Source organism: Hyperoodon ampullatus (assembly GCF_949752795.1).
Source record: "Hyperoodon ampullatus genome assembly, chromosome: 19".
Lineage (NCBI taxonomy): Eukaryota > Metazoa > Chordata > Mammalia > Artiodactyla > Ziphiidae > Hyperoodon > Hyperoodon ampullatus.
In genome coordinates, this window is record NC_136932.1 from 12,419,528 (window position 1) to 12,446,265 (window position 26,738).

The 26,738-nt window shown below is 40.0% G+C and overlaps 1 protein-coding gene across 3 annotated transcripts in view; it reads right to left on the reverse strand.

Moving 5' to 3' along the window:
* BPTF (bromodomain PHD finger transcription factor) overlaps positions 1-26,738 on the reverse strand; it is a gene marked incomplete at its 5' end in the record, with an annotated part of 142,575 nt that overhangs the window by 21,167 nt on the left and 94,670 nt on the right. For 2 of the 3 annotated variants that reach the window (XM_079725122.1, XM_079725121.1), the window contains 10 exons: positions 325-550; positions 841-923; positions 2,958-3,424; positions 4,154-4,376; positions 7,162-7,379; positions 18,168-18,276; positions 19,172-19,323; positions 20,066-20,312; positions 24,863-24,905; positions 25,715-25,865. In XM_079725122.1, the coding sequence (XP_079581248.1) occupies positions 325-550; positions 841-923; positions 2,958-3,424; positions 4,154-4,376; positions 7,162-7,379; positions 18,168-18,276; positions 19,172-19,323; positions 20,066-20,312; positions 24,863-24,905; positions 25,715-25,865 (1,919 nt within the window). Of the gene's footprint in view, positions 1-324; positions 551-840; positions 924-2,531; positions 3,425-4,153; positions 4,377-7,161; positions 7,380-18,167; positions 18,277-19,171; positions 19,324-20,065; positions 20,313-24,862; positions 24,906-25,714; positions 25,866-26,738 lie in introns of all 3 variants that reach the window. The other variant, XM_079725120.1, reaches the window with a different exon arrangement.

Below are 26,738 nucleotides of genomic sequence, written 5' to 3' on the forward strand. Positions count from 1 at the left end.
TCTCAAGAAACGTGGCTCCTGATAACTTTTGGCAAGACTGCGTCACAGACAATAAGGGCTATTGCCAAGAGGGTCCTCGAATGTTATAATCAAAAGACTAACCTCCCCGAGTGGCTAGTTTAGAGATTACAATATACATGTAGATACAAAATCTCTGTCATGTTTTAAAAGACATATGTCTTACTGCTTCTCACTCTAGGGACAAAAATGTAAAATCTAGAAAACAAGCTCAAATTTTAAGCTTAATCAAAATTTCAAGGGGAAAAGAGGAATAAAATTTGATGCTAAACACTGGACACAGGAGGATAGAAAATACCTTCTTACCTGCACTTCAATTTGTAGATCTTTGTCCAGCAGTGCCCTCTTTTTCAGTATTTCGGCTTTGAGTTGCTCTTTGTGCTTGAAGAGCAGTGCAGAGAGCTTGCTGGCATTCTGTTTGCTACGTTTCTGTTCCACACTCTCCTCTCGCTTCCGTTTTTTTGCTGCCTGTTTTTCTTCTTTATCTATCTTATCCAAAATATACTTCATCACCTGGTTACAGACAATCATTCTAGAGAGAAATACACAATCTATGTAATGCTGGGCATTTCATTCTGAAAGGCTTAAGACATAATTTTTCTATGTCTTTACAGTTGGTACAAACTTTCTGTGACTGGAAAGCTTCAGAGCGATTGGAACCAGTTATGAGCATCTATTAGTACTGAGTGTTCTCATTTAATAAACTTCAATCAAGATAAAAACAATACAAACTCAGAACTCCTGTGTGTGTATGTGTGTTAAAGAGAAGAGACTGATATACAGTGAGACCCAGTGTAATGGGTTATAAACATTTCTCCCTACCTTTGATTCTCTTCTCTTTCAGCTGGAGTCATGGTCTTTTTCTGTTTTAAATGTTCTATTACAGCATTATGCTTCATCACCACCTTCAGGACAGAACAAAATCCAAAAATGCATATTTTATAATGACTACAAGTTGGTACACAGGTAACAACAGTAGAAATCTGAGCACATGTATGTGTTTCCCAAAGAAACTAAGAATTTTATATCGTAATACAAATAAAATGAGAGCTACTGTGTGGCCCGGGTGCTTATCACGTACCCGGCACTGTGCCCAGGGAAGCAGCTGACATTACCTTGATTTATTCACCGTAACAACACTGAAAGGTAGGGACACTTTTATAAATGAGATAGTGAGACATAAAGAACTTACTAACTTGTTGGAGATTAAAGAATTAATACAGCTCTAATTTTAACCCAGCTATCATCCTCCAATAACCATGTTTTCAACATTATGCTCTCCGTCCCAGGCATTCATTTTAAAGATCACCCCACCCCCGCCTCATTGCCACCTTGCACAGAGATTAGGGTAAAGACAGACATTGTAATAATTCTCAGTTCATGGACCATACAGTGATAAAAGCTGGGTAATAATGCATTTTAACACATTATATATGACGTTAATTTTTTAAGAATATTACTATACATCTTCAAAATCCCTCTGCTGCTGAAAACACTTCTAACAACATTACAATCATCAAAGTTGCTAAGAGACTAGATCTTAATTATTCCAACCACTAAAAGGAAATGAAAGTTATGTGACATGATAGGGGAGTTAATTATTGCTACAATGGCAGTCATATTACAAGATGTGAATGTATCAAATCAATAAGACATATACCTTAAATTAAATTTATACAATGTTATATGTCAAATATATTTCAATAAAAAATAAAATAAAAAGTGCTTCCACATACATGACCTTATTTAATCATTACAGTAACCCTGTGTGGCTGAAAGAGAGTTTTAATGAGGATATAGCTCAGGGAAGATCAGTGGGTTTCACAGACTGTAAACAGGAGACCCAGGAACTGGGTTCTCCTGACTTGGGAACACTTGAAACCCACACAAACTCCTGACTAGTGCAGAGCGCTGCACATTCTTCCGCAATGCTACAGAGGATGTCACTATACGTGTGGCTTCGTTTCAAGCAGAATAATTCTAACTCATCTAAATTGCCTTACTTCACTACAAAGCTACTGCACAATGCCACTTTTTATTTATGCTATGGAGTCATACTATTTAAAGCTTTTTTTTTTACGAAGGTGTGGCTGGAAACACAAATGAGTTTAATCTGTCTATAAAATTTGCTTAGCCTACGTGCAAACTAAGGAATGACAACTGCAAATAACTTCAAAGAAATTGCTGTGATGCCTGAAGTGGCTTCAAAACTTAGTTAAACCTTCAGGTTTCATATCAATGATACTTAAACTTCCTAAGTCCACTCTTTCCAACTTAGTTCTCCCAAGATACACGTCGTTTTTCCAGTAAGCACTGACTGTCTACATCCAACAGAGTTCCAAACCATAACAGTCATTCAGTACGTTTTGGTCAATCCAGTGCTGCTTCTAACTTGAAGCATCAATGACTTTTGTGTCTTATTTAAGGAAAGCTAACACAACCAAACGCTAAGTCTAATGCACAGCACAATCATTCAAGCTACTGAACATGCTGCTTTTACTTAATAACTTTACCTGTTTCTGAATGATTTCGCTTTGATTAGAAGCTTGGAGGGTGTGTTCCCGCTTAATTTCTATCTGTTGCTGCTTCTTCTTTTGCTGCTGATCCCTGAGTTGCTGAACCCTTTGCAACTGCTCTTGCACACTGGCTGCCTGCACTGTAACCACATTCTGAATCTGGTGAGTCTGCACAGGGCTGCTTTGCTGCATCTGAACGGGTAACTGGAGTTTGATCTGCTGGGGCACACCACCTTGCTGAGCCTGTATCTGAGCCACAACCTGTGACTGGATCTGGGAGAGAACCTGGACTTGTTGCAGCTGCGGCACAGCAAGGACTTGGGGCTGAGGCTGCTGTACTTGGAGCGGAGGACGGGATGGGGACGAAACAGTAACTTGGCTTAACGTTTGTCCTGATGAAAGAGTTTGAGTTGAAGACTGTACCTGGGGTTGTGACTGTGGCTGGCCCTGGGAAGGTGGCTGAAGAGATGTGTGTGGCTGAATTGGAATCGGCTGTGAGGCTGTAGTCTGACCCTGGGACTGCTGTCCAGGAGACACTTGGGATGGAGTTGATGGACGCATTCGAGTCTGTGGTGGACTCTGGGCACGAGCAGGAGACTGTCCTTGGACATTACTCTGAGGCTGACACTGTCCTGCACCTTGGGGTTTGGAGGACTGTGCTTGGGTGGGCTGTGCTTCAGGTGGGACGTGGGAGGCAGCAGTTGCTTGGGTCTGGGCTTCAGGCTGAGCTGGGGACGGGGGTTGGGTTGGGGGCTGGGGCTGTGCGGGCTGAGCAGTCTGAGGCTGGGCTTCTGCAGGACTCACGCTCGACGGCTGAGCTGGAGGCAGGCTCTTGGCTGGCTGCACCTGTGTCAGGGGCGATAATTTACTCTGTCTTTGTTCACTTGTACCTGTGAAAAGGAAAGACCAAATATTTCTTACTCTAGAACATGAGACTGTGGTTTAAGAAGAATTTGAAGGGGATTTTCTGAAGGTGAGAATTCTGCATTTCAGTACAGAAGATTGATGCCCTAGAAATGCTCCATCTAGAAACACCTAGGTCAGGACTCTCCTAAATTGGGGAACACGGGCCCTGTTCATGGCTGCCCTCCACACATTTCGCTAAGTCTCCAGAGGGCTGGCTTCCAAAGGAAGGCGCAGTCTCTGGAAATCAGCCAGGTCTTCTGGCCCAGGCTAAGGCCAGCCCACATTCCTCTCCTATGGCGTAGCGCCAGTGAGTGACGGCCACTTGCAGCAGGAGGCTCACCAAGTGCTCTGGTCCTGAAGCTCCCAATCCTAGGTTATGAGCTGGAAATACCCACCTGCCCTGAGAGCACGTCATGACTCAATCAGCTCCTACAGGCTTGGTGAGGAGTTAGGAGAGGGCACAGTCACCACGATACTTTACTATTTTGTGCCAACCCCCTGCTTTCTATAGTTTTTAATGGGGGATGGTGGTGACAGGGAGGCTGTCAGAGCAAGAGATCTGGTCAAGCTCTTGTGAGGCTGACCAGTCAGCTGTGACACTCACCAGCTTGAGGCATATCCTCCCAAAGACAAATACCGGTCCTCTGGCCCCCTCTGTCACCCAGCAACCCGTGACACTACCATGCAGCATTTCCGACAAGCTCAGGTTCTACCTGCTGCTGTAGTGGAAACAGTGGTGGTGGTGGTGCTGGTTGCCGTGGCCGTTGTTGCCAGTGGGGTGAAGAGGAACCGCTGGACGGTACCGTTCGGCATTGCGGCTTGCATCAGCTGCTGTCCTGGACCAGGAAGTATAGTCACCCCTTGAGGTATCAACTGCAACTGTCCAGTAGTTTGGCCTTGTCCTTGAATCACCACTGTCAAACCTTGATTGCCACCCTATGGAAAAAACACACAACATGTAAACAGTGTTCAAACCATCGATCTGCAAGTATACCATTTTTATGTCGAACAGATCCTTTAAAATAATGAACGTATGTATCTGAATGTCTATGGAATGGTACCAAGAAAAATTCAGATAAGCTAAAATAAGAATATTTATTTTAAAAGATTGATGGTGTTTAGTGGAAAAAACATGAACTAACAATCCAGAGTTCCAGTCCGAGCTCTCCAAATGGACAGCCAGGTTATCTGTCTATAAGTAATATCGCTCCTCTGGATCTAAATTTCCCAATCTATAAAATAAGGGTGTGAAGTGAGTAACTAAGGTCTGCACAAAATTCTGATTTTAAATCATCTTATTTATATTCATATTATTTTATAACTTTCAAAGCATCTTTAGACATACTTTAGACATGCCTCATTTGATTCTCACAACAGACTTGTGACTTTGTGGATTAGGGAGAGAAAATATTACTACAATCTTCCTACCAATTAGGAAACTCAAGTTAGAAAGTTCAAGTCTCTTACCCAGAGTGAGAGAGCAAGTTCAAGGTGAGATATAACGAGAAGCCCAGGCCTCCTAGTTTCAGTTTTTTCATTATGTACCAAATGACCTATGGCGTGTGTTGGCGTGTGCCAACATATAGAAAGCTTAGGGTTCTGACATGGAATGCAAACACCATGTGAGGAAGGTCACTAATGTCTGAGTAATCATCCAAATGGGGACTAGGAACTAAAAACTCCATCTGCACTGCCTCTTCTGTCCAGGACTTCTTAATCCTCAACTATCAGGAACATCGTGGAGAATTAGAAAGCAAACGTAAAAACAAGCCACCCTAAGTTCCCAACAGCCAAAACTGATGCTACAAAGTTCCTACAGTGAGGCTAAGCTCAATGCCTCCATGCACTTTACTCAGGAGTCCCTTACTACAGCAGTCCCCAACCTTCTGGGCACCAGGGACTGGTTTCATGGAAGACAATTTTTTCACGGACGGGGTGGGTGGGTGATGGTGCAGGCTGTGATGCGCGGGACGGGGAGCAACAGGCAGCGGCAGATGAAGCTCTGCTCGCTGGCCCACCCCTCACCTCCTGCCGTGTGGCCTGGTTCCTATCAGGCCGCAAACCGGTTGAGGACCCCTGCCTTATTCACTGTTGCTTTTCTAAAACATTTTTGTGCACAGTCAAAACTACATAAAACACCAAGTATAGTTTAAAGAATAATTATAAAGTGAACGTCTATAAAACCAGCATTCAGGTCATCACTGCCAGTATCCAAGAAGGCCCCCATGAGACCTGCTCTGATCTTAATTCCCCTCCTTTGCCCTAGAGGCAAGCACCACTCTCACTGTCACAATAACTGCAGTTCTTCATAGTGCGACCACTAAGCCCTCTAAGGGCCACAGACTCACAACTTCAGGAGCACCATTCAGGAAGAATTCAAATGGTGTCCCTTCCAGGTAGGCGATGCAGCAGGCCCATAACCCTACACATGTAGCTAGTTTTGCCTGTTTCTGAATCTTATGCAAATAGATCATAATGTAATTCTGTTTGTTGCTTGCTTTTTTAGTTAGCTCAGCAATGTAGTTCTATGTGGCTGTTGTTTGTTCATTTCCATTGCTGTAGGAAGGCAACTTATTTATCTAACTGACTGCAGATTGACATTTGGGTTGTTCCCAGTTTTTGACTCTTATGAACAATGCTGCTGTATATATTCATGTCCATCATCCTGGTGCTCAGACGAACAAGAACTTCTCCAGGACACATACCTAGAAGGAGAACTACTATGACGTGGGGCATGTGTCTTCAACTTTGCTACATAGTGTCTACAGTTTTCCAAGGTGGCTAAACCAATTTATACTACGACCATGTGTGTATGAGAGTTCATTCTGCTCCATGTCTTTGCTGCCTCTTGATTTTGTCTGACATTTTAGTTTATACCAATCTCTTAGATATATGGTTTTAATACGCATTTCCCTCATTACTAACAAAATTCAGCAGTTTTTTGGATTTATGGACGTTTAGATTTCCTCTTTTCTCGACAAGTTTGTTTGCTCTTTTTTCCTACCGAGCTATCTGGATTTTTTTCCTTCTTAATCTGTAGTAGTAATTCTTCATGTATTCTGCAGAACTGTCCTTGGCTGGTTGTATTTATACCTTCCCTCATTCTTTTCACTCTTTTATAATGTTTGATGAACTGAAGTTCTTATTTCTAAGGTTGTTGAATTTAGAAATCTTTTCCTTTATGGCTAGTATTTTCTGTCTTTAAGAAAGCTTTCCTGGGCTTCCCTGGTGGTGCAGTAGTTAAGAATCCACCTGCCAATGCAGGGGACATGGGTTCGAGCCCTGGTCCCGGAAGATCCCGCATGCTGCGGAGCAAGTAAGTCCATGTGCCCCAACTACCACACGTGTGCTCTAGAGCCCGTGAGCCACAACTACTGAGCCCGTGTGCCACAACTACTGAAGCCTGCGTGCCTAGAGCCCCTGCTCCACAACAAGAGAAACCACTGCAATGAGAAGCCCACGCACGGCAATGAAGAGTAGCCCCCGTCCCCCGCAACTAGAGAGAGCCCGTGCGCGGCAACGAAGACCCAACGCAGCCAAAAAGAAATAAATAAAATAAATTTATTAAAAAAAGATAAAAAGTATTTTTGACTCTAGGAACCAGCCATTTTAAAAAAGTAAGTACATTTTTAAACGTCCAAAGATAAGTACGTGTTTTAAAGCTTACAGCAAGAGTAAGTAAGATCACTTGTAAAGTTACAATGGAAGTCACGTTACTTACGTGGCCCTGTGTTAACTGGGTGAGTTGAGCCATGGTAAGCTTCACCTGTCCTTGCTGGGGGCGAGGGGGCTGTGAGGTTGAAGGCTGCAGACTTGCAGTGGGTGCTCCTGAAGTTAATCCTTTCTGTGCAGGTGTTGAGGAAACTGTACTAGGGGCAGAGATCGCAGTGGAAACAGGCTGCCCTCTGATGATCTGCGTCACCACCTGCTGAGGAGTACCTATGTAAAGAGCAAAACATTAGAATGCTTCTATGCCCTAGGCAATACTCTGAGTTGAAATGTCGTTCAACACTTCAGATGAATGTATTCTTCTCAATTTTCAAAAAGACTGACGGGATGCTGACATACTGATGCACTCAGCCATATACCCACACCCAAAGGACGCACCTGGTTGTCAGTGAGCCTATTTCCACTCAGCTCACTAACCACCACTCTCCCATTCCTGCTCTCTGCAGTAGTCAAAAAATAATAATAATAATAATAATGCTCTTCCTATGAATCTAAAGCCAAGATGACAATAGGGAAGATGGAAGAGCCTATGTAAAATGTACGTTAGGCTGCCTTTCCTTAGGAATATAAATGAAAAGATAATAATCTAATATATAATTAATTTATGTGACTTTTAAACAAAACATATAGAATCTGGAATATTCTGGGACAATTATATTTATAAATGAGTTTTTCTTATAGCTATTTGCAAGTTAGTTTGAGAGAACCAAGAGGGCAAGAACCCCTGTATCCTCAATACTAGAGCAAGGTGCTCAACAAATGCTTCCATAGTTACTGTTGAATAAACATCTATAGAATGAATGAAGTTTAACTGAAATGGCTCCATAGTCTTCTAAAAACTTCTGTTTCTCATTTAACCTGATGAAACTAGAAGAAAAAGCAGGTGGTAATTATTTGGCAACTAATTTTACACTTATAAAATCTGAATTCATTATTAATTAGTAAATATTATATTTCTGAAATTTTGTATTCACTTCCTGTTTTTCCTCTATGTCTACATATATATTTCTGTGTATATTTTTTTAATGACCGGTGCTTAATATTATTGCATTATGTATAAAATTAAACCTATTTTGACATTTAGAACACTTTCCCTTTTTCTTTTTTTAAATAATACCCTGGTGAAATCCCTGCTTATAAATTTTTATGTGCTTCTAATTATTTCCTTAGAATAAACTCCTCCCAAAATTACTGGATTCATAGCAGGAACATAGTATTAAATTGAATTTAGAAAGGTTATACCCATTCATACTCCCATCACCACTGGGTGCCCATTTCACTGAACCCTTTCTAACCCTATCACTAAAGTATCACATTCCAGCAATCAGGAATAGTATGATAGCATCACAGTGTCTGCATTACTTCAGTTGGTCTACTTTCCTTTGGTATCATGCTCCTAAATTCTGGTGGCTTGTAAATATGCTATAGAAACTGGCAGTGTAAGTTTTTCATCATTACTCTTTCTTCTAAACTTTACTTGGTTATTGTTCTCCACTTATTCTTCAAGATGAATCAAAAAACAGTACAGTGGGGCTTCCCTGGTGGCGCAGTGGTTGAGAGTCCGCCTGCCAATGCAGGACACACGGGTTCGAGCCCTGGTCTGGGAAGATCCCACATGCCACGGAGCAGCTGGCCCCGTGAGCCACAATTACTGAGCCTGCGCATCTGGAGCCTGTGCTCCACAACAAGAGAGGCCGAGATAGTGAAAGGCCCACGCACCGCGATGAGGAGTGGCCCCCACTTGCCACAACTAGAGAAAGCCCTCGCACAGAAACGAAGACCCAACACAGCCATAAATAAATAAATAAATTTAAAAAAAAACAAACAGTGCAGTATATATAGACAAGTGCTTGAATTTGAAAACTTCTGGACCCCATCACTCTGTCCTTGTACTGCAGTTTGAGGAATAGTTAATGAAAAGTTACTTTCTTTTATCACCTTATATTTTCTTTTTTCCATCTTTATTGGACTATAATTGCTTTTCAATGTGTTAGTTTCTGCTGTACAACAAAGTGAATCAGTTATATGTATACATACATCCTTATATCACCTTGTATTGATATGGTGTCATCATAAACACAGATGGATAAAAGGGCTGGTATTGACTGATTATATGATGGTCATTCAGATGATCCCCAATATGTACATGTTCAATTATGTTTAGATTATCATCAAAACACAAATTCAAAAATTAAAACACTTTTTATTACAACCTGGGAGTGTTCAACTTTGGGAAAGGCTAGCGTGGTGGTAGGAATAGGGATAAGTTGACCTGTACACACTCAGACACACACTACACACATCCATCCACCCTCTACCTCTCTGACCACAACTCCTAAGACTCTTACTGTCTTCACTGGGCCCCACCAGCCTCACTGGCCACCTTGCTTTTCATATGACACACCAGACACACTCATATGTGAAGCTATATATTCACATATCCAAGTCTAAGTATATTACCATTTATCATCCATAAACTTTTCTTCTTCTTTACATTAGTTTTATCTTTCCTTTTAGTTGGCTGCCTAACTGACAGCTATTTTTAAACATGAATAGATACTAAATTTTACCAATTGTCTCTGTAGCATTAACTGAAATAAGGAATCATACTTTCTTCTCGGGTAAATTTTGCTTAGGCATTAGGATATTTCCTTTAAAAAAAATACTATGCTATGTTTCATATTAGAATTATGCTAAATTTGTAAAATGAATGGGAAAGAATTTATCTACTCCTTTCCCCTTATGGCCTGCAACTATTTTTTATAAGAAGGAAATTGTTTCCTAACCATTTCAAAGAATTTTATCCATAAAACCATGAGGTCTGGAATTCTTTTTTGTAGGTAATACTATGGCAACTTTCCAAATTTCTTTCCTTGATGTGAGTCATTAAGACTTGAAATTTATAAGCATAGTATATAATTATGCCTTGTTATTCAAACAGATTTAGTTCCTTCTATTTTTATTGTACTTTCTCATTCCTACATTTTGTAAACTAGCATTTTGTTCCCCTTTCTCTAGACTTGCAAAAAAAATGGTTTAATATTTGCCTTTTCTGTCTTATAATCATTACTTATACTTTACATCCTTCTTCCTGTTTTCATTTAAGACTTGTAACAATATATATTTTTCTAACTTCTGATTAAGATTTAATGTGGGTTTTTTTTTTTTTGTCTGTTCACCAATGTGTTTCAACTGCCTAGAGTAGGTGCTCAAAAATATTTGCTGAATGAATGAATTTGCCTCTCAGTTTAGCTTTGCAGCCTGGCTTAGCTGCTACTTGATAATCTGTTTGTAATGACACATTTGATGTTTCTTTAACATAAAAGTTACTTTTGAGAACATACTTTTGAAATTCCAAGCAAGTAAGCGTTCTTAGTATAATACCTTAATGTTAATTTCTAGCTTTACTACAAAAAATGTAGCCTATACACATTCTACTTTTTGGAATTCATCAAGGTTTTACCTATGGCTCATTATAAGACCATTTTCACACAAATAGCTCATAAATATTTAAAACTAATGTGTATTCCTAAAGGTACAAAAGTTGATACAGTCTGTTTCTGGTCTACTATACTCCTGTTAATCCCTCCTTGATTTCAAATAGTTTTTGCTTTATACACTTCAATGACATCTTATTTTAAAGATCCAAGATTGCACCTTCACTGCAATCTATATCTTTAAGCCAAATATAAAGTGACTTTCTAAGTAGCTCGAAGATGGCGGAAGAGTAAGACGCGGAGATCACCTTCCTCCTCACAGATACACCAGAAATACAGCTACACGTGGAACAACTCCTACAGAACACCTACTGAACGCTGGCAAAAGACCTCAGACCTCCCAAAAGACAAGAAACTCCCCACGTACCTGGGTAGGGCAAAGCGGAGAGATTCCCGCACAGAGGATCGGTGCTGACCGGCACTCACCAGCCCGAGAGGCTTGTCTGCTCGCCCGCCTGGGCGGGCAGGGCTGGGAGCTGAGGCTCGGGCTTCGGTCAGAGTGCAGGGAGAGGACTGGGGCTGGTGGCGTGAACACAGACTGAAGGGGCTAATGCGCCACAGCTAGCCAGGAGGGAGTCCGGGAAAAATTCTGGACCTGCCGAAGAGGCAAGAGACTTTTTCTTCCCTCTTTGTTTCCCGTGTGCGAGGAGAGGGGATTAAGAGCGCTGCTTAAAGGAGCTCCAGAGATGGGTGTGAGCCGCGGCTGAAAGCGCGGACCCCAGAGACGGGAGTGGGATGCTGGGGCTGCTGCTGCCGCCGCCAAGAGGCCTGTGTGCGAGCGCAGGTCACTGTCCACGCCCCACTTCCGGGGAGCCTGTGCAGCCCGTCACTGCCGGGGTCCCGGGATCCAGGGATGGCTTCCCCGGGAGAGCGGACGGCGGGCCTCGGGCTGGTGCAACGTCACGGCGGACTCTGCCGAGCGGCTCGCCCCCGCACTCCGTGCCCCTCCCTCTCCTGCGGCCTGAGTGAGCCAGAGTCCCCGAGGCGGCTGCTCCTTTAACCCTGTGCTGTCTGAGCAAAGAACAGACGCCCTCCGGCGACCTACACGCAGAGGCGGGGCCTAATCCAAAGCTGAGACCTGGGAGCTGTGAGAACAAAGAAGAGAAAGGGAAATCTCTCCCAGCAGCCTCAGAGGCAGTGGATTAAAGCTCCACAATCAACTTGATGTACCCTGCATCTGTGGAATACATGAATAGACAACGAATCATCCCAAATTGAGGAGCCGTGTGGATGAAAGGTTCTTGGTGCTGCAGCCAGGAGTCAGTGCTGTGCCTCTGAGGTGGGAGAGCCAACTTCAGGACACTGGTCCACAAGAGACCTCCCAGCTCCACATAATGTCAAACGGCGAAAATCTTCCAGAGATCTCCATCTCAACACCAGCACCCAGCTTCACTCAACGACCAGCAAGCTACAGAGCTGGACACCCTATGCCAAACAACTAGCAAGACAGGAACACAACGCCACCCATTAGCAGAGAGGCTGCCTAAAATCATAATAAGGCCACAGACACCCCAAAACACACCACCAGACGTGGACCTGCCCACCAGAAAGACAAGATCCAGCCTCATCCACCAGAACACAGGCACTAGTCCCCTCCACCAGGAAGCCTACACGACCCACTGAACCAACCTTAGCCACTGGGGACAGACATCAAAAACAACGGGAACTACGAACCTGCAGCCTGCAAAAAGGAGACCCCAAACACAGTAAGATAAGCAAAATGAGAAGACAGAAAAACACACAGCAGGAGAAGAAGCAAGATAAAAACCCACCAGACCTAACAAATGAAGAGGAAATAGGCAGTCTACCTGAAAAAGAATTCAGAATAATGATAGTAAAGATGATCCAAAATCTTGGAAATAGAATAGACAAAATGCAAGAAACAGTTAACAAGGACCTAGAAGAACTAAAGATGAATCAAGCAACAATTAGAAACACAATAAATGAAATTAAAAATACTCTAGATGGGATCAATAGCAGAATAACTGAGGCAGAAGAACGGATAAGTGACGAGGAAGGTAAAATAGTGGAAATAACTACTGCAGAGCAGAAGAAAGAAAAAAGAATAAAAAGAACTGAGGATAGTCTCAGAGGCCTCTGGGACAACATTAAACGCACCAACATTCGAATTATAGAGGTTCCAGAAGAAGAAGAGAAAAAGAAAGGGACTGAGAAAATATTTGAAGAGATTATAGTTGAAAACTTCCCTAATATGGGAAAGGAAATAGTTAATCAAGTCCAGAAGGCACAGAGAGTCCCATACAGGATAAATCCAAGGAGAAATATGCCAAGACACATATTAATCAAACTGTCAAAAATTAAATACAAAGAAAACATATTAAAAGCAGCAAGGGAAAAACAACAAATAACATACAAGGGAATCCCCATAAGGTTAACAGCTGATCTTTCAGCAGAAACTCTGCAAGCCAGAAGGGACTGGCAGGACATATTTAAAGTGATGAAGGAGAAAAACCTGCAACCAAGATTACTCTACCCAGCAAGGATCTCATTCAGATTTGATGGAGAAATTAAAACGTTTACAGACAAGCAAAAGCTGAGAGAGTTCAGCACCACCAAACCAGCTTTACAACAAATGCTAAAGGAACTTCTCTAGGCAAGAAACAGAAGGAAAAGACCTACAATAACGAACCCAAAACAATTAAGAAAATGGGAATAGGAACATACATATCAATAATTACCTTAAATGTAAATGGACTAAATGCTCCCACCAAAACACACATATTGGCTGAATGGATACAAAAACAAGACCCATATATATGCTGCTACAAGAGACCCACTTCAGACCTAGAGACACATACAGACTGAAAGTGAGGGGCTGGAAAAAGATATTCCATGCAAATGGAAATCAAAAGAAAGCTGGAGTAGCAATTCTCGTATCAGACAAAACAGACTTTAAAATAAAGACTATTAGAAGAGACAAAGAAGGACACTACATAATGATCAAGGGATCGATCCAAGAAGAAGATATAACAATTGTAAATATTTATGCACCCAACATAGGAGCACCTCAATACATAAGGCAAATACTAACAGCCATAAAAGGGGAAATTGACAGTAACACATTCATAGTAGGGGACTTTAACACCCCACTTTCACCAATGGGCAGACGATCCAAAATGAAAATAAATAAGGAAACACAAGTTTTAAATGATACATTAAACAAGATGGACTTAATTGATATTTATAGGACATTCCATCCAAAAACAACAGAATACACATTTTTCTCAAGTGCTCATGGAACATTCTCCAGGATAGATCGTATCTTGGGTCACAAATCAAGCCTTGGTAAATTTAAGAAAATTGAAATTGTATCAAATATCTTTTCCGACCACAAGGCTGTGAGACTAGATATCAATTACAGGAAAAGATCTGTAAAAAATACAAACACATGGAGGCTAAACAATACACTACTTAATAACGAAGTGATCACTGAAGAAATCAAAGAGGAAATTAAAAAATACCTAAAAACAAAGGACAATGGAGACACGACGACCCAAAACCTATGGGATGCAGCAAAAGCAGTTCTAAGAGGGAAGTTTATCCCAATCCCATCTTAAGAAACAGGAAACATCTCAAATAAACAACCTAACCTTGCACATAAAGCAATTAGACAAAGAAGAACAAAAACACCCCAAAGTTAGCAGAAGAAAAGAAATCATAAAAATCAGATCTGAAATAAATGAAAAAGAAATGAAGGAAACGATAGCAAAGATCAATAAAACTAAAAGCTGGTTCTTTGAGAAGATAAACAAAATTGATAAACCATTAGCCAGGCTCATCAAGAAAAAAAGGAAGAAGACTCAAATCAATAGAATTAGAAATGAAAAAGGAGAAGTAACAACTGACACTGCAGAAATACAAAAGATCATGAGAGATTACTACAAGCAACTCTATGCCAATAAAATGGACAACCTGGAAGAAATGGACAAACTCTTAGAAATGCACAACTTGCCAAGACTGAATCAGGAAGAAATAGAAAATATGAACAGACCAATCACAAGCACTGAAATTGAAACTATGATAAAAAATCTTCCAACAAACAAAAGCCCAGGACCAGATGGCTTCACAGGCGAATTCTATCAAACATTTAGAGAAGAGCTAACACCTATCCTTCTCAAACTCTTCCAAAATATAGCAGAGGGAGGAGCACTCCCAAACTCATTCTACGAGGCCACCATCACCTTGATACCAAAACCAGACAAGGATGTCACAAAGAAAGAAAACTACAGGCCAATATCACTGATGAACATAGATGCAAAAATCCTCAACAAAATACTAGCAAACAGAATCCAACAGCACATTAAAAGGATCATACACCATGATCAAGTGGGGTTTATTCCAGGAATGCAAAGATTCTTCAATATACGCAAATCAATCAGTGTGATACACCATATTAACAAATTGAAGGAGAAAAACCATATGATCATCTCAATAGATGCAGAGAAAGCTTTCGACAAAATTCAACACCCATTTATGATAAAAACCCTGCAGAAAGTAGGCATAGAGGGACCTTTCCTCAACATAATAAAGGCCATATATGACAAACCCACAGCCAACATCGTCCTCAATGGTGAAAAACTGAAACCATTTCCACTAAGGTCAGGAACAAGACAAGGTTGCCAACTCTCACCACTCTTATTCAACTTAGTTTTGGAAGTTTTAGCCACAGCAATCAGAGAAGAAAAGGAAATAAAAGGAATCCAAATTGGAAAAGAAGTAAAGCTGTCACTGTTCGCAGATGACATGATACTATACATAGAGAATCCTAAAGATGCCACCAGAAAACTACTAGAGCTAATCAATGAATTTGGTCAAGTAGCAGGATACAAAATTAATGCACAGAAATCTCTGGCATTCCTATATACTAATGATGAAAAATCTGAAAGTGAAATCAAGAAAACACTCCCATTTACCATTGCAACAAAAAGAATAAAATATCTAGGAATAAACCTACCTAAGGAGACAAAAGACCTGTATGCAGAAAATTATAAGACACTGATGAAAGAAATTAAAGATGATACAAATAGATGGAGAGATATACCATGTTCTTGGATTGGAAGAATCAACATTGTGAAAATGACTCTACTACCCAAAGCAATCTACAGATTCAATGCAATCCCTATCAAACTACCACGGGCATTTTTCACAGAACTAGAACAAAAAATTTCACAATTTGTATGGTAACACAAAAGGCCCCAAATAGCCAAAGCAATCTTGAGAACGAAAAATGGAGCTGGAGGAATCAGGCTCCCTGACTTCAGACTATACTACAAAGCTACAGTAATCAAGACAGTATGGTACTGGCACAAAAACAGAAAGACAGATCAATGGAACAGGATAGAAAGCCCAGAGATAAACCCACGCACATATGGTCACCTTATCTTTGATAAAGGAGGCAGGAATGTACAGTGGAGAAAGGACAGCCTCTTCAATAAGTGGTGCTGGGAAAACTGGACAGGGACACGTAAAAGTATGAGATTAGATCACTCGCTAACACCATACACAAAAATAAGCTCAAAATGGATTAAAGACCTAAATGTAAGGCCAGAAACTATCAAACTCTTAGAGGAAAACATAGGCAGAACACTCTATGACATAAATCACAGCAAGATCCTTTTTGACCCACCTGCTAGAGAAATGGAAATAAAGACAAAAATAAACAAATGGGACCTAATGAAACTTAAAAGCTTTTGCACAGCAAATGAAACCATAAACAAGACGAAAAGACAACCCTCAGAATGGGAGAAAATATTTGCAAATGAAGCAACTGACAAAAGATTAGTCTCCAAAATTTATAAGCAGCTCATGCAGCCTAGTAACAAAAAAACAAACAACCCAATCCAAAAATGGGCAGAAGACCTAAATAGACATTTCTCCACAAAGGATATACAGACTGCCAACAAACACATGAAAGAATGCTCAACATCATTAATCATTAGAGAAATGCAAACCAAAACTACGATGAGATATCATCTCACACCAGTCAGAATGGCCATCATCAAAAAATCTAGAAACAATAAATGATGGAGAGGGTGTGGAGAAAAGGGAACACTCTTGCACTGCTGGTGGGAATGTGAATTGGTACAGCCACTATGGAGAACAGTATGGAGGTTCCTTAAAAAACTACAAATAGAACTACCATATGACCCAGCAATCCCACGACTGGGCATATACCCTAAGAAAACCATAATTCAAAAAGAGTCATGTACCAAAATGTTCATAGCAGCCCTATTTACAACAGCCCGGAGATGGAAACAACCTAAGTGTCCATCATCGGATGAATGGATAAAGAAGATGTGGCACATATATACAATGGAATATTACTCAGCCATAAAAAGAAACGAAATTGAGCTATTTGTAATGAGGTGGATAGACCTAGAGTCTGTCATACAGAGTGAAGTAGTCAGAAAGAGAAAGACAAATACCGTATGCTAACATATATATATGGAATTTAAGAAGAAAAAAATGTCATGAAGAACCTAGGGGTAAGACAGGAATAAAGACACAGAGCTACTAGAGGATGGAGTTGAGAATATGGGGTGGGGGAAGGGTAAGCTGTGACAAAGCGAGAGAGAGGCATGGACATATATACAGTACCAAACGTAAGGTAGATAGCTAGTGGGAAGCAGTTGCATAGCACAGGGAGATCAGCTTGGTGCTTTGTGACTGCCTGGAGGGGTGGGATAGGGAGGGTGGGAGGGAGACGCAAGAGGGAGGGGATATGGGAACATATGTATAACTGATTCATTTTGTTATAAAGCAGAAACTAACACACCATTGTTAAGCAATTATACTCCAATAAAGATGTAAACCCCCCCCAAAAAAGTGACTTTCTTTGTCCTAGTTATTGTTTCTTTAAAATATTGAATTCGACTCTGTTCAATATTAGTAGGATTATGCATGTCTTCCCTCCGCCTCTCCCTTCTTTCTTTCTTTTTTTGTCCTTTATTTCATGTGTCTTTGACCATCTTTATGTTTTACCTTCTGTGGTAATTTGCTTTTAGGAATGTTTCTCATAAATTCAGTTCGTTTTCACTCAATCTTTACAGGCTTCAACTTTTACTATGGGAGCTTTAACTTATTTACATTAAAAAGGGCAGGCACTGCCTCTGTAATCTTGTTTTATGCTTTCCATTTAAATGCTTCTTAGCCATTTCCTTGATTTTATGTTTTGCCACACAGACTGTTTTCTTTGCTTATTCTCTTTACTCCAATGATCTAAATGTATATATCCCATTTACTAGAGGTTTTAAGAACATTTTTAACAAGCATACTTGGACCTGCTTTTCTCTTATTGACAATCCCAGAAATGAAATAAAATCTTATGGCTGTGTCCCATGATGAATCAGAAATTTAGTATGCTTCGAAATCTTAATTCATATTGGTATTTTCCAGTATGTAGAGTGCCAAATACAGAATATTATAGATTTCCTAGACTGACTCTTTAGATGTAAAATGATAATACTGGATGGATGAATACCTGGCTGTACCATCACAGGTGTTCGAATAATTGCCTTTCCTAGCGTTGACTGTTGGAGTGGTGTTCTAATCACCGTCATACCAGGGCGGATCTGAGGCCCTGTGATTACCTACAAATAACACAAAGGACAATGAATTAAAATGTTTTTAAAAGACTAAAGCATGATGGACTTAGAACAGAGATCTTTAAACATTCCATATTGATAAACATGTCTACAGAAATTACAGAAGCTCTTGGACAGTACATATTAAATTATATTAAGCATCAGAATAAAGATAGAACTTTGAGGGGAGACAATGTAATTTAAATGAGATCGCATGAAATTCCTTGTCACTGATACCAAGAATAGCCTACAGACTAAAAGCAAGGATACAAGACCCGAGAAAGCTCTGCTCTATAACCACCACAGTTGCTCACAGGAAAATGATAAGTCCTATTTTCCCTGAGCTCCAATCCTTATCTGTAACCCAGAGAACACAGGTGCAAGATCAGAGACCAGCAAGTTCTTTCATAATTTAAAGGAGAGACTACACAGCATATTATTTTCACTGTTAGGTTTAGAACATTCTCAAGTCTGCCTAACATTAAACTTTTTCCATAATACTAGTGCCAAGGAAATGATGTATCTAATATGTGTGCATATCAGCTGATAGACTAGTTAATGCTGTGGATTATGTTTTCACTCTAGTCCTTGGCTGCATAGCACGTCGTTTTCCTGGGTGATCCAGTGTTGCCCACTGTTTTCAATAAAGACATTTTCTTTGTAAAATCCTGGAAAGCAATTCTTATGATTCATAAACTATACTAATGTGCTATTAACTAAATGTTAAAAATTAACAGTTCACTTGAAATATAAGTAACAGATGTTTTTAAAAATCAGTACTTTGTCACAGATTAAGTAAAAAGTAAAGAAAAATTAGAAGTTGGATTAATCCTGGAAGAGGCCATTCTAAAAACTTCAACCAATGTGGTTAACACCAAATAAACCTGTAAAGAACTCTTACTTGGGAAGTGCTTGTAGTTCCTCCAGAACTTGAGGTATTGGGCCTAATCGTGACTGTTGCTGTCCTGGGCTGGAATGAAGTAAAGGTTTGCTGACTTGTACCTGTACTGGATGGAATGATACCCAGGACTTTCTGCTGAACTTGAACAACGCCTTGAAAAAAAGATGAAGAAGTAATTGATAACTGCCCCTTTCATAAAACATCAGGTATTGATTGCTTGGTTCCTGAGGAGAAACCAGGTGTGGCGAGGGTTTATAGTGGGCTACATAAAATGTGAGATCCGAAGACTGAAATCAGTGAAAAGGAAATGAAAAATAATGGCAACAGTATGATCTGGCAAATGTGAATTAAAACTCTTCACATTTCCCTTACCTCCTTGCGTTGCTGGCACATTTACAGCGACAATCTTGCTGTTTGCAGGAAGTGGCAGTTTGGTAATTACTTTTCCTGCCATAGTGACTGGATTGCCTGCAATTTGGAACGTCTGACCTGTGCTGGCAATGGTTGTAGCAGATGTGGCAGCTGTGCTGGTGGCTAATGGGGTATAAGACATTTAATAAGCTTCAGATTTAAAATAACCAGCAACGTAGTGACTTCTAGGAAGGCACCAATGCATGAAATGTGGCTCATTTTGTATTTTTAAGAAAAACATTCCTCTCCACTCAAAGTAAGTGAACCATGTAAATGCTGAAAGTGAAATAATGTATGAGAGGAGTTTCGCTAATGTAATATTATGAATATTATCTGTAACAAACCTACTGTTACAGTTTGTTTGCTCAATCAGCTGCAGAAGAAAAATAATTTTCTAAAGAAACATTTCATTTCAGTAGGTAAAGGACTGAAATTTCTTTTTCTTGAATGAAAGCAATCTTTTATTTAATCACAGTTGTGTACCTGAATTTGACTGGCCTTGCTTAACCCAGGTAGCAAAGGTCTGATGAAAATTCTTGTTCTGCTGGAATGTTACTGTAGCTGGAGATCCAACTTTCGTAGTTAGTACCATTTTAGTGCCAGTTGTAACTGAGCCACTTATGGGGGCCACCATAACTTTCTGTGCTGGAGAGATGGTACTAGTTGTACTGTTTGTTGGGGAAGTAGTGGAAGCTGCAATTACTGTAGGCTTCTGCTGTTCCAATCGTTTCTAGAAAAGTCAGGGAGAGAAATCATGAACCAAAATCGTTCCAAATAAAAACACCATTCTGCATGAATTCCAGCCACAATTCCTCTCAATCTAAGAAAGTGCACCAAATTTCTAAAATATTTAACTTCTGAAAATATGCCCAAATTTACACTTGAATTTAATTTCTTGAGGGAGGCAACACTTTTTATGACTCTAAATCACATATACTTTATTAAAAGCAATAAGGTTTTGGTGACAGAAATTTGAAATGATCAAGTTTTTCCAGTCTGTGCAAAGGTCCAAGCTTTCAGACTGAAAGTGCAAGAGACCTGGGTGATCTTACTGGAGACAGGGATACCTTGCGATTCAGCGGTGGGGTTTAGAACAGACAGACAGCAAATGATGGGACCTGTCATGTTAATTTACCCAATCATAAAGAACATGTCAATATTTAAGTATCACTATTCAAGTTGGCAAACCTGCAATCAAACAAGCTGAAAATAATAAACAAGTTTTCTAGACTTATATTTTTCAGTTCAAGGATTTTTACAGAAAAATCCTTTAGACTGTTTTATACCGAATGGTATAATCGGATCTTTCAGACTATAGTGTTATTAAAGACGATTTGCATTTCTTTTCCCAGAGATTGTTGCCTTTTCCTGACAGCTTATCGATATGACAGTTTAAGTTTACACATGTAAAAACTACAACTTGATCTTTTTGAATTATGGTTTCCTCAGGGTATATGCCCAGTAGTGGGATTGCTGGGTCGTATGGTAGTTCTATTTTTAGTTTTTTAAGGAACCTCCATACTGTTCTCCATAGTGGCTGTATCAATTTACATTCCCACCAACAGTGCAACAGGGTTTTTCTCCACACCCTCTCCAGCATTTATTGTTTGCAGATTTTTTGATGATGGCCATTCTGACTGGTGTGAGGTGATACCTCATTGTAGTTTTGATTTGCATTTCTCTAATGATTAGTGATGTTGAGCATCCTTTCATGTGTTTGTTGGCAATCTGTATATCTTCTTTGGAAAAATGTCTATTTAAGTCTTCTGCCCATTTTTTTGGGTTGTTTTTTTTTTGATATTGAGCTGCATGAGCTGCTTGTAAATTTTGGAGATTAATCCTTTGTCAGTTGCTTCGTTTGCAACTATTTTCTCCAATTCTGAGGGTTGTCTTTTCGTCTTGTTTATGGTTTCCTTTGCTGTGCAAAAGCTTTTAAGTTTCATTAGGTCCCATTTGTTTATTTTTGTCTTTATATCCATTTCTCTAGGAGGTGGGTCAAAAAGGATCTTGCTGTGATTTATGTCACAGGGTGTTCTGCCTATGTTCTCCTCTAAGAGTTTGATAGTGTTTGGCTTTACATTTAGGTCTTTAATCCATTTTGAGTTTATTTTTGTGTGTGGTGTTATGGAGTGTTCTAATTTCATTCTTTTACATGTAGCTGTCCAGTTTTCCCAGTCTGAAGAACCTAGGGGCAGGACAGAAATAAAGATGCAGACGTAGAGAATGGACTTGAGGACACGGGGAGGGGGAAGGGTAAGCTGGGACGAAGTGAGAGCGTGGCATGCACATATATATATACTACCAGATGTAAAATAGACAGCTAGTGGGAAGCAGCCACATAGCACAGGGAGATCACCTCAGTGCTTTGTGACCACCTAGAGGGGTGGGATAGGGAGGGTGGGAGGGAGACGCAAGAGGGAGTAGATATAGGATACATGTATATGTATAGCTGGTTCATTTTGTTATAAAGCAGAAACTAACACACCATTGTAAAGCAATTATACTCCAATAAAGATGTTAAAACAAACAAACAAACAAACAAAAAAACTACAGCTGGCATTGACTACAAACCTGGTGGCAAACCCTCTACCTTTCATTATCTTATTTAATGCTTGGACCAACCCAATAAAGTTGCTGGTACTGTGATTTAAAGATGAGGAAACTGAGACTTAGAGAGGTTGTAAAACTAGCCCAAGGTCACAGAGGTAGTAAATGCTGGAGCTGAGTTGTGTACGAAGATCAAATTCCAACTATTTCTTGCCATCAAACACTGCTCACCAAAGACAGCACACCTAGTCTTTTTACTGTTACTTTTGTATATGTCCTCTATGCCTTAAAATAATGTGAGGTATTTTACATAATTTCTCATTCCTCAGAAGAAAAGGAGGGCTTCCCTGGTAGCACAGTGGTTGAGAATCTGCCTGTCAATGCAGGGGACACGGGTTTGAGCCCTGGTCTGGGAAGATCCCACATGCTGAGGAGCAACTAAGCCCGTGCGCCACAACTACTGAGCCTGTGCTCTAGAGCTGTCGAGCCACAACTACTGAGCCCACGTGCCACAACTACTGAAGCCCATGCGCCTAGAGCCCGTGCTCCGCAACAATAGAAGCCACCACAATGAGAAGCCCGCGCACCGCAACGAAGAGTAGCCCCCACTAGCTGCAACTAGAGAAAACCTGCACGCAGCAACAAAGACCCAAGGCAGCCAAAAATAAATAAATAGACAAATTTATATTAAAAAAAAAAAAGAAGAAAAGGAGATTAGTTTTGGATTCTTGGAAATGTCATCCAATTGGATCAGTTAAAAAAAAAAGGAGGCAAGAAAAACAAAACAACTAAACACATAGTTATTTTCTGGGGCTATGCCTTCCAAAATTGGAAATGTTGACTATGGGAAATATAGCCAATATTTTGTAATAACTGTAAATGGAGTATAACCTTTAAAAATTGTATAAAAATTTTTTGGGCTTCCCTGGTGGCGCAGTGGTTGAGAGTCTGCCTGCCAATGCAGGGGACACGGGTTCGTGTCCCGGTCCGGGAAGATCCCACATGCCACAGGGCGGCTGGGGCCGTGAGCCATGGCCGCTGAGCCTGCGCGTCCAGAGCCTGTGCTCCGCAACGGGAGAGGCCACAACAGTGAGAGGCCGCATACCGCAAAAAAAAAAAAAAAAAATTGTATAAAATTTTTTAAAAAATTACAGGGGGAAAAAAATCACAGGTTTGACATGTCCACAAAATCTGCTGGGTTTGTACACATGTTCAAAAAGGCAAGTTTGTCATTAAACTCTAGCTGTCATTATTTCTCAATTTTTGCATGGAAAAAAAGTTTCGATCATCTTCATTGCTAAATTTGGAAAATATATTAAAATGAACATTGACTTGTTTCAAGAAAGATATTTTAAATAAATTTTTTTTTTTTTTTTTTGCAGTACGCGGGCCACTCACTGTTGTGGCCTCTCACGTTGCGGAGCACAGGCTCCGGACGCACAGGCTCAGCGGCCATGGCTCACGGGCCCAGCCGCTCTGCGGCATGTGGGATCTTCCCAGACCGGGGCACGAACCCATGTCCCCTGCATCGGCAGGCGGACTCTCAACCACTGCACCACCAGAGAAGCCCCTAAATAAAACTTTTGAAGAAATATATAGATTAAGTATATACTGCTCTGTTCAATTAAGCTATATACAGGTGGATGTCCATCACCTCAGAACTGACAAACATAGGAAAAGCAAAGAATACAATGTTCTTGGGGGACTTAGAGAAGTAATACATCACCAAGTTCAGGTTCTGACTTTCAACTGCCAGAGAAAAGCGCATTATCAAATTAAAGAAATTGACCCACTGGCCCCCCCAAAAAGTAATATCTTGGGTTACATTGTAGAGATGACAAAACACATCCATAAAATGAAAAACAAAACAACTAGCCAGTCTTTCTAGGACTGGAGAGATAGACATGACAAAATCCAGAAGTGCTGTTATCTCAAACTTTGATCTAAGTGAAGATGACCTATAGTAAACCACTGTAAAAGATACAATAACTTGAAAAAATATTTTATAAAATATGAGGAAAAAGGTAAAACATGAGGAAATGAGTCTGATTTATTTATGTAATATGTAATTTTTAAGTAAGTTATGTGTAACTAAGTTAATGATACCTATTTTATCTATTTCTATTTTATCAATATCCTGAGAGTTTATATATTCAAGTTTGGCTAAAAACTTTCATAGTATCTTCTTATTAGAATGAAGGGGTAATTATCTTTTATTTGGGTCCGTAAATAGTCAGGCACATATGATACATCACAGTATGGAAATACTAAGACACCATAGTAGCTTGGTGACCACCAATTACAACAAACTCTTATACTTTTAGTACAACTCACTTTTTCGTAGACTACAGAGATTTTACGGATTGGAATTTTACAGGAAAAAATTATCTTTAGAAACTACCCTTTGAATTATAAATATAATAAATAAGAGAAATTATACTTCAAACATTGTTCTTCAAATGTGTACATTTTTTGCAAAACCAAAGCTTGGTATATCCACAGAGCTATTTTCAAGTACTGAAATTAAGATATATATAAGATACACGTAAAAATAAAACCACATGAATATATAATTACTGTGCTTTTAGTGTGTACGCATTTGGCTAAAAATGTCAATTCGCTGCCAGGTGGGACTGGTACCAACTCCCCCACCTGCTGGGCAGCCAATCGCTGCTGTCTGAGGTGAGCCTCCATTTGGGCCTTGAAGTCCTCTGCCTTCTTCTGTTCACTAACCTTAGCCTGTTGCTCAACTGCTTGTGCCTTTTCTTTCTCCACTCTGCAGGGGAAGAAAGGAGGAATTTATCAGAAACTACAGGCATGCCTCATAGATATTGTGGGTTTGGTTCCAGATCACTGCAATAAAGCAAATGTCGCAATAAAGCGAGTCACATGATTTTTCTGGTATCCCAGTGCATATAAAAGTGATGTTTAAACTATACTGTAGTCTACTAAGTGTGCAATAACATTATGTCTAAAAAAAAAAGTACATACCTTAATTTAAAAAATACTTTATTGCTAAAAAATGCTAATAATCATCTGAGCTTTCAGTGAGTCGTAGTAGTAACATCAAAGATCACTGATCACAGATCATCATAACAAATATAATAATAATGAAAAATTTTGAAATACTGTGAGAATTACCAAAATGTGACACAGAGACACAAAGTAAGCAAATGCTGTTGGGGAAATGGTGCCTATAGACTTTCTCAATGCAGGGTTGCCACAAGTCTTCAGCTTGTAAAAAACGCAGTATTTGCAAAGCGCAATAAAATGAGTATGCCTGTATCTCACTAGGCATCTGGCATCTAATATTAAGTGAAACCTGGTTAAGTTCCACATCATACAAAAAGTATAAAATTATTTCAATTTAAAAATAAAACATTTAAATTAAGGTAATTCAAAATTGACAAGTAGATAATAACTCATAAAAATTAGAAAGAGGACATTAATAAATGATACACAGCTAGAGAATCAAAAGGTGGAGAAAAATTAGGACATACCAAATAAACTATTAAAGGGGTAATTCTTTAATTCTGAAGTGATAAAAATCTTCAGCATCTGATCACATATAAACCATTTCCTTACCTCTCAGCAAACGCCCTGATCTCCCATAATTCCAACTCTTCCTCTGCTACCCACGTTTCAATAATAACAGGGCCAGTTTGCTTGGGCGTTTCTGGTCTCTTTGGCCGCAATGCACTCGATCGAAGGCCTTTCCTCTGAGGCGTAGGTGTTTCTTTGGAAAAGAAATCAGAGTATTTTAAGCAATATAGCTTCTAAATTATAGTACTTCTGGCATCTTCTCTTATATCGTGAAAAGCAGGGATTGGCAAACATTTTCTTAAAGGGCCAGATGGTAAATACTTTTAGACTATGCAGGCCAGATGGTCTCTGCTACAACTCCTCAACTCTGTATCATAAAAGGAGCCAAAGACAATACATAAGTGAGAAAGTGTGGCTGTGTTCCAATCAAACTTTATTAACAAAAGCAGATGGTGTGTCAAAGCTCATGGCTTGCTGGCCCCTAATATAAAAGCCCTATTAGCCTTTACACAGCCTGTTCCCTCTGCCTAGAACACTACTCCTAGCCTCCTTCTCCCTCATCTGACTGGTGCCTAATTCATCCTTCAGACCTCAACATGGATACAACCTTCCTCAAGAAGCGTAGCTTGTTCCTCCCAGCTGGGCTGGGTGTCCTTGAAATGCACAACTCTGGAGATCTGTACTTCCCTATCAGGGCACCGAGAAGAGGGACTGGAGAGTTACTAATGTAAAGGAGGGGTCGGAAACTATTAAGAATAGATATAATCTCCAGTGATAAGATTCTAAAAATAAAAAGGAGGGACAGACAAGCATTGAACCTTCCCATATGTTCAGGAAAGAGGGAAGCAGTAGAATCACAGGCAAGCAACAGAAGGAAACTGAAACAGCAGCAGGACCTGGATTGTATGAAGTGATATAAGAAAAGAAAAGTGATTCAAGGAGACAGCAGTGGTTTGCATCAACAGCTGTGGAGTCAAGACTGACGACTGGTCAGGAACGCCTCCTTCCATCTGTGTGTCTTTGCCTATCAGCTGAGCTGTCTATTCCTGTTCCAGGACAACACTGT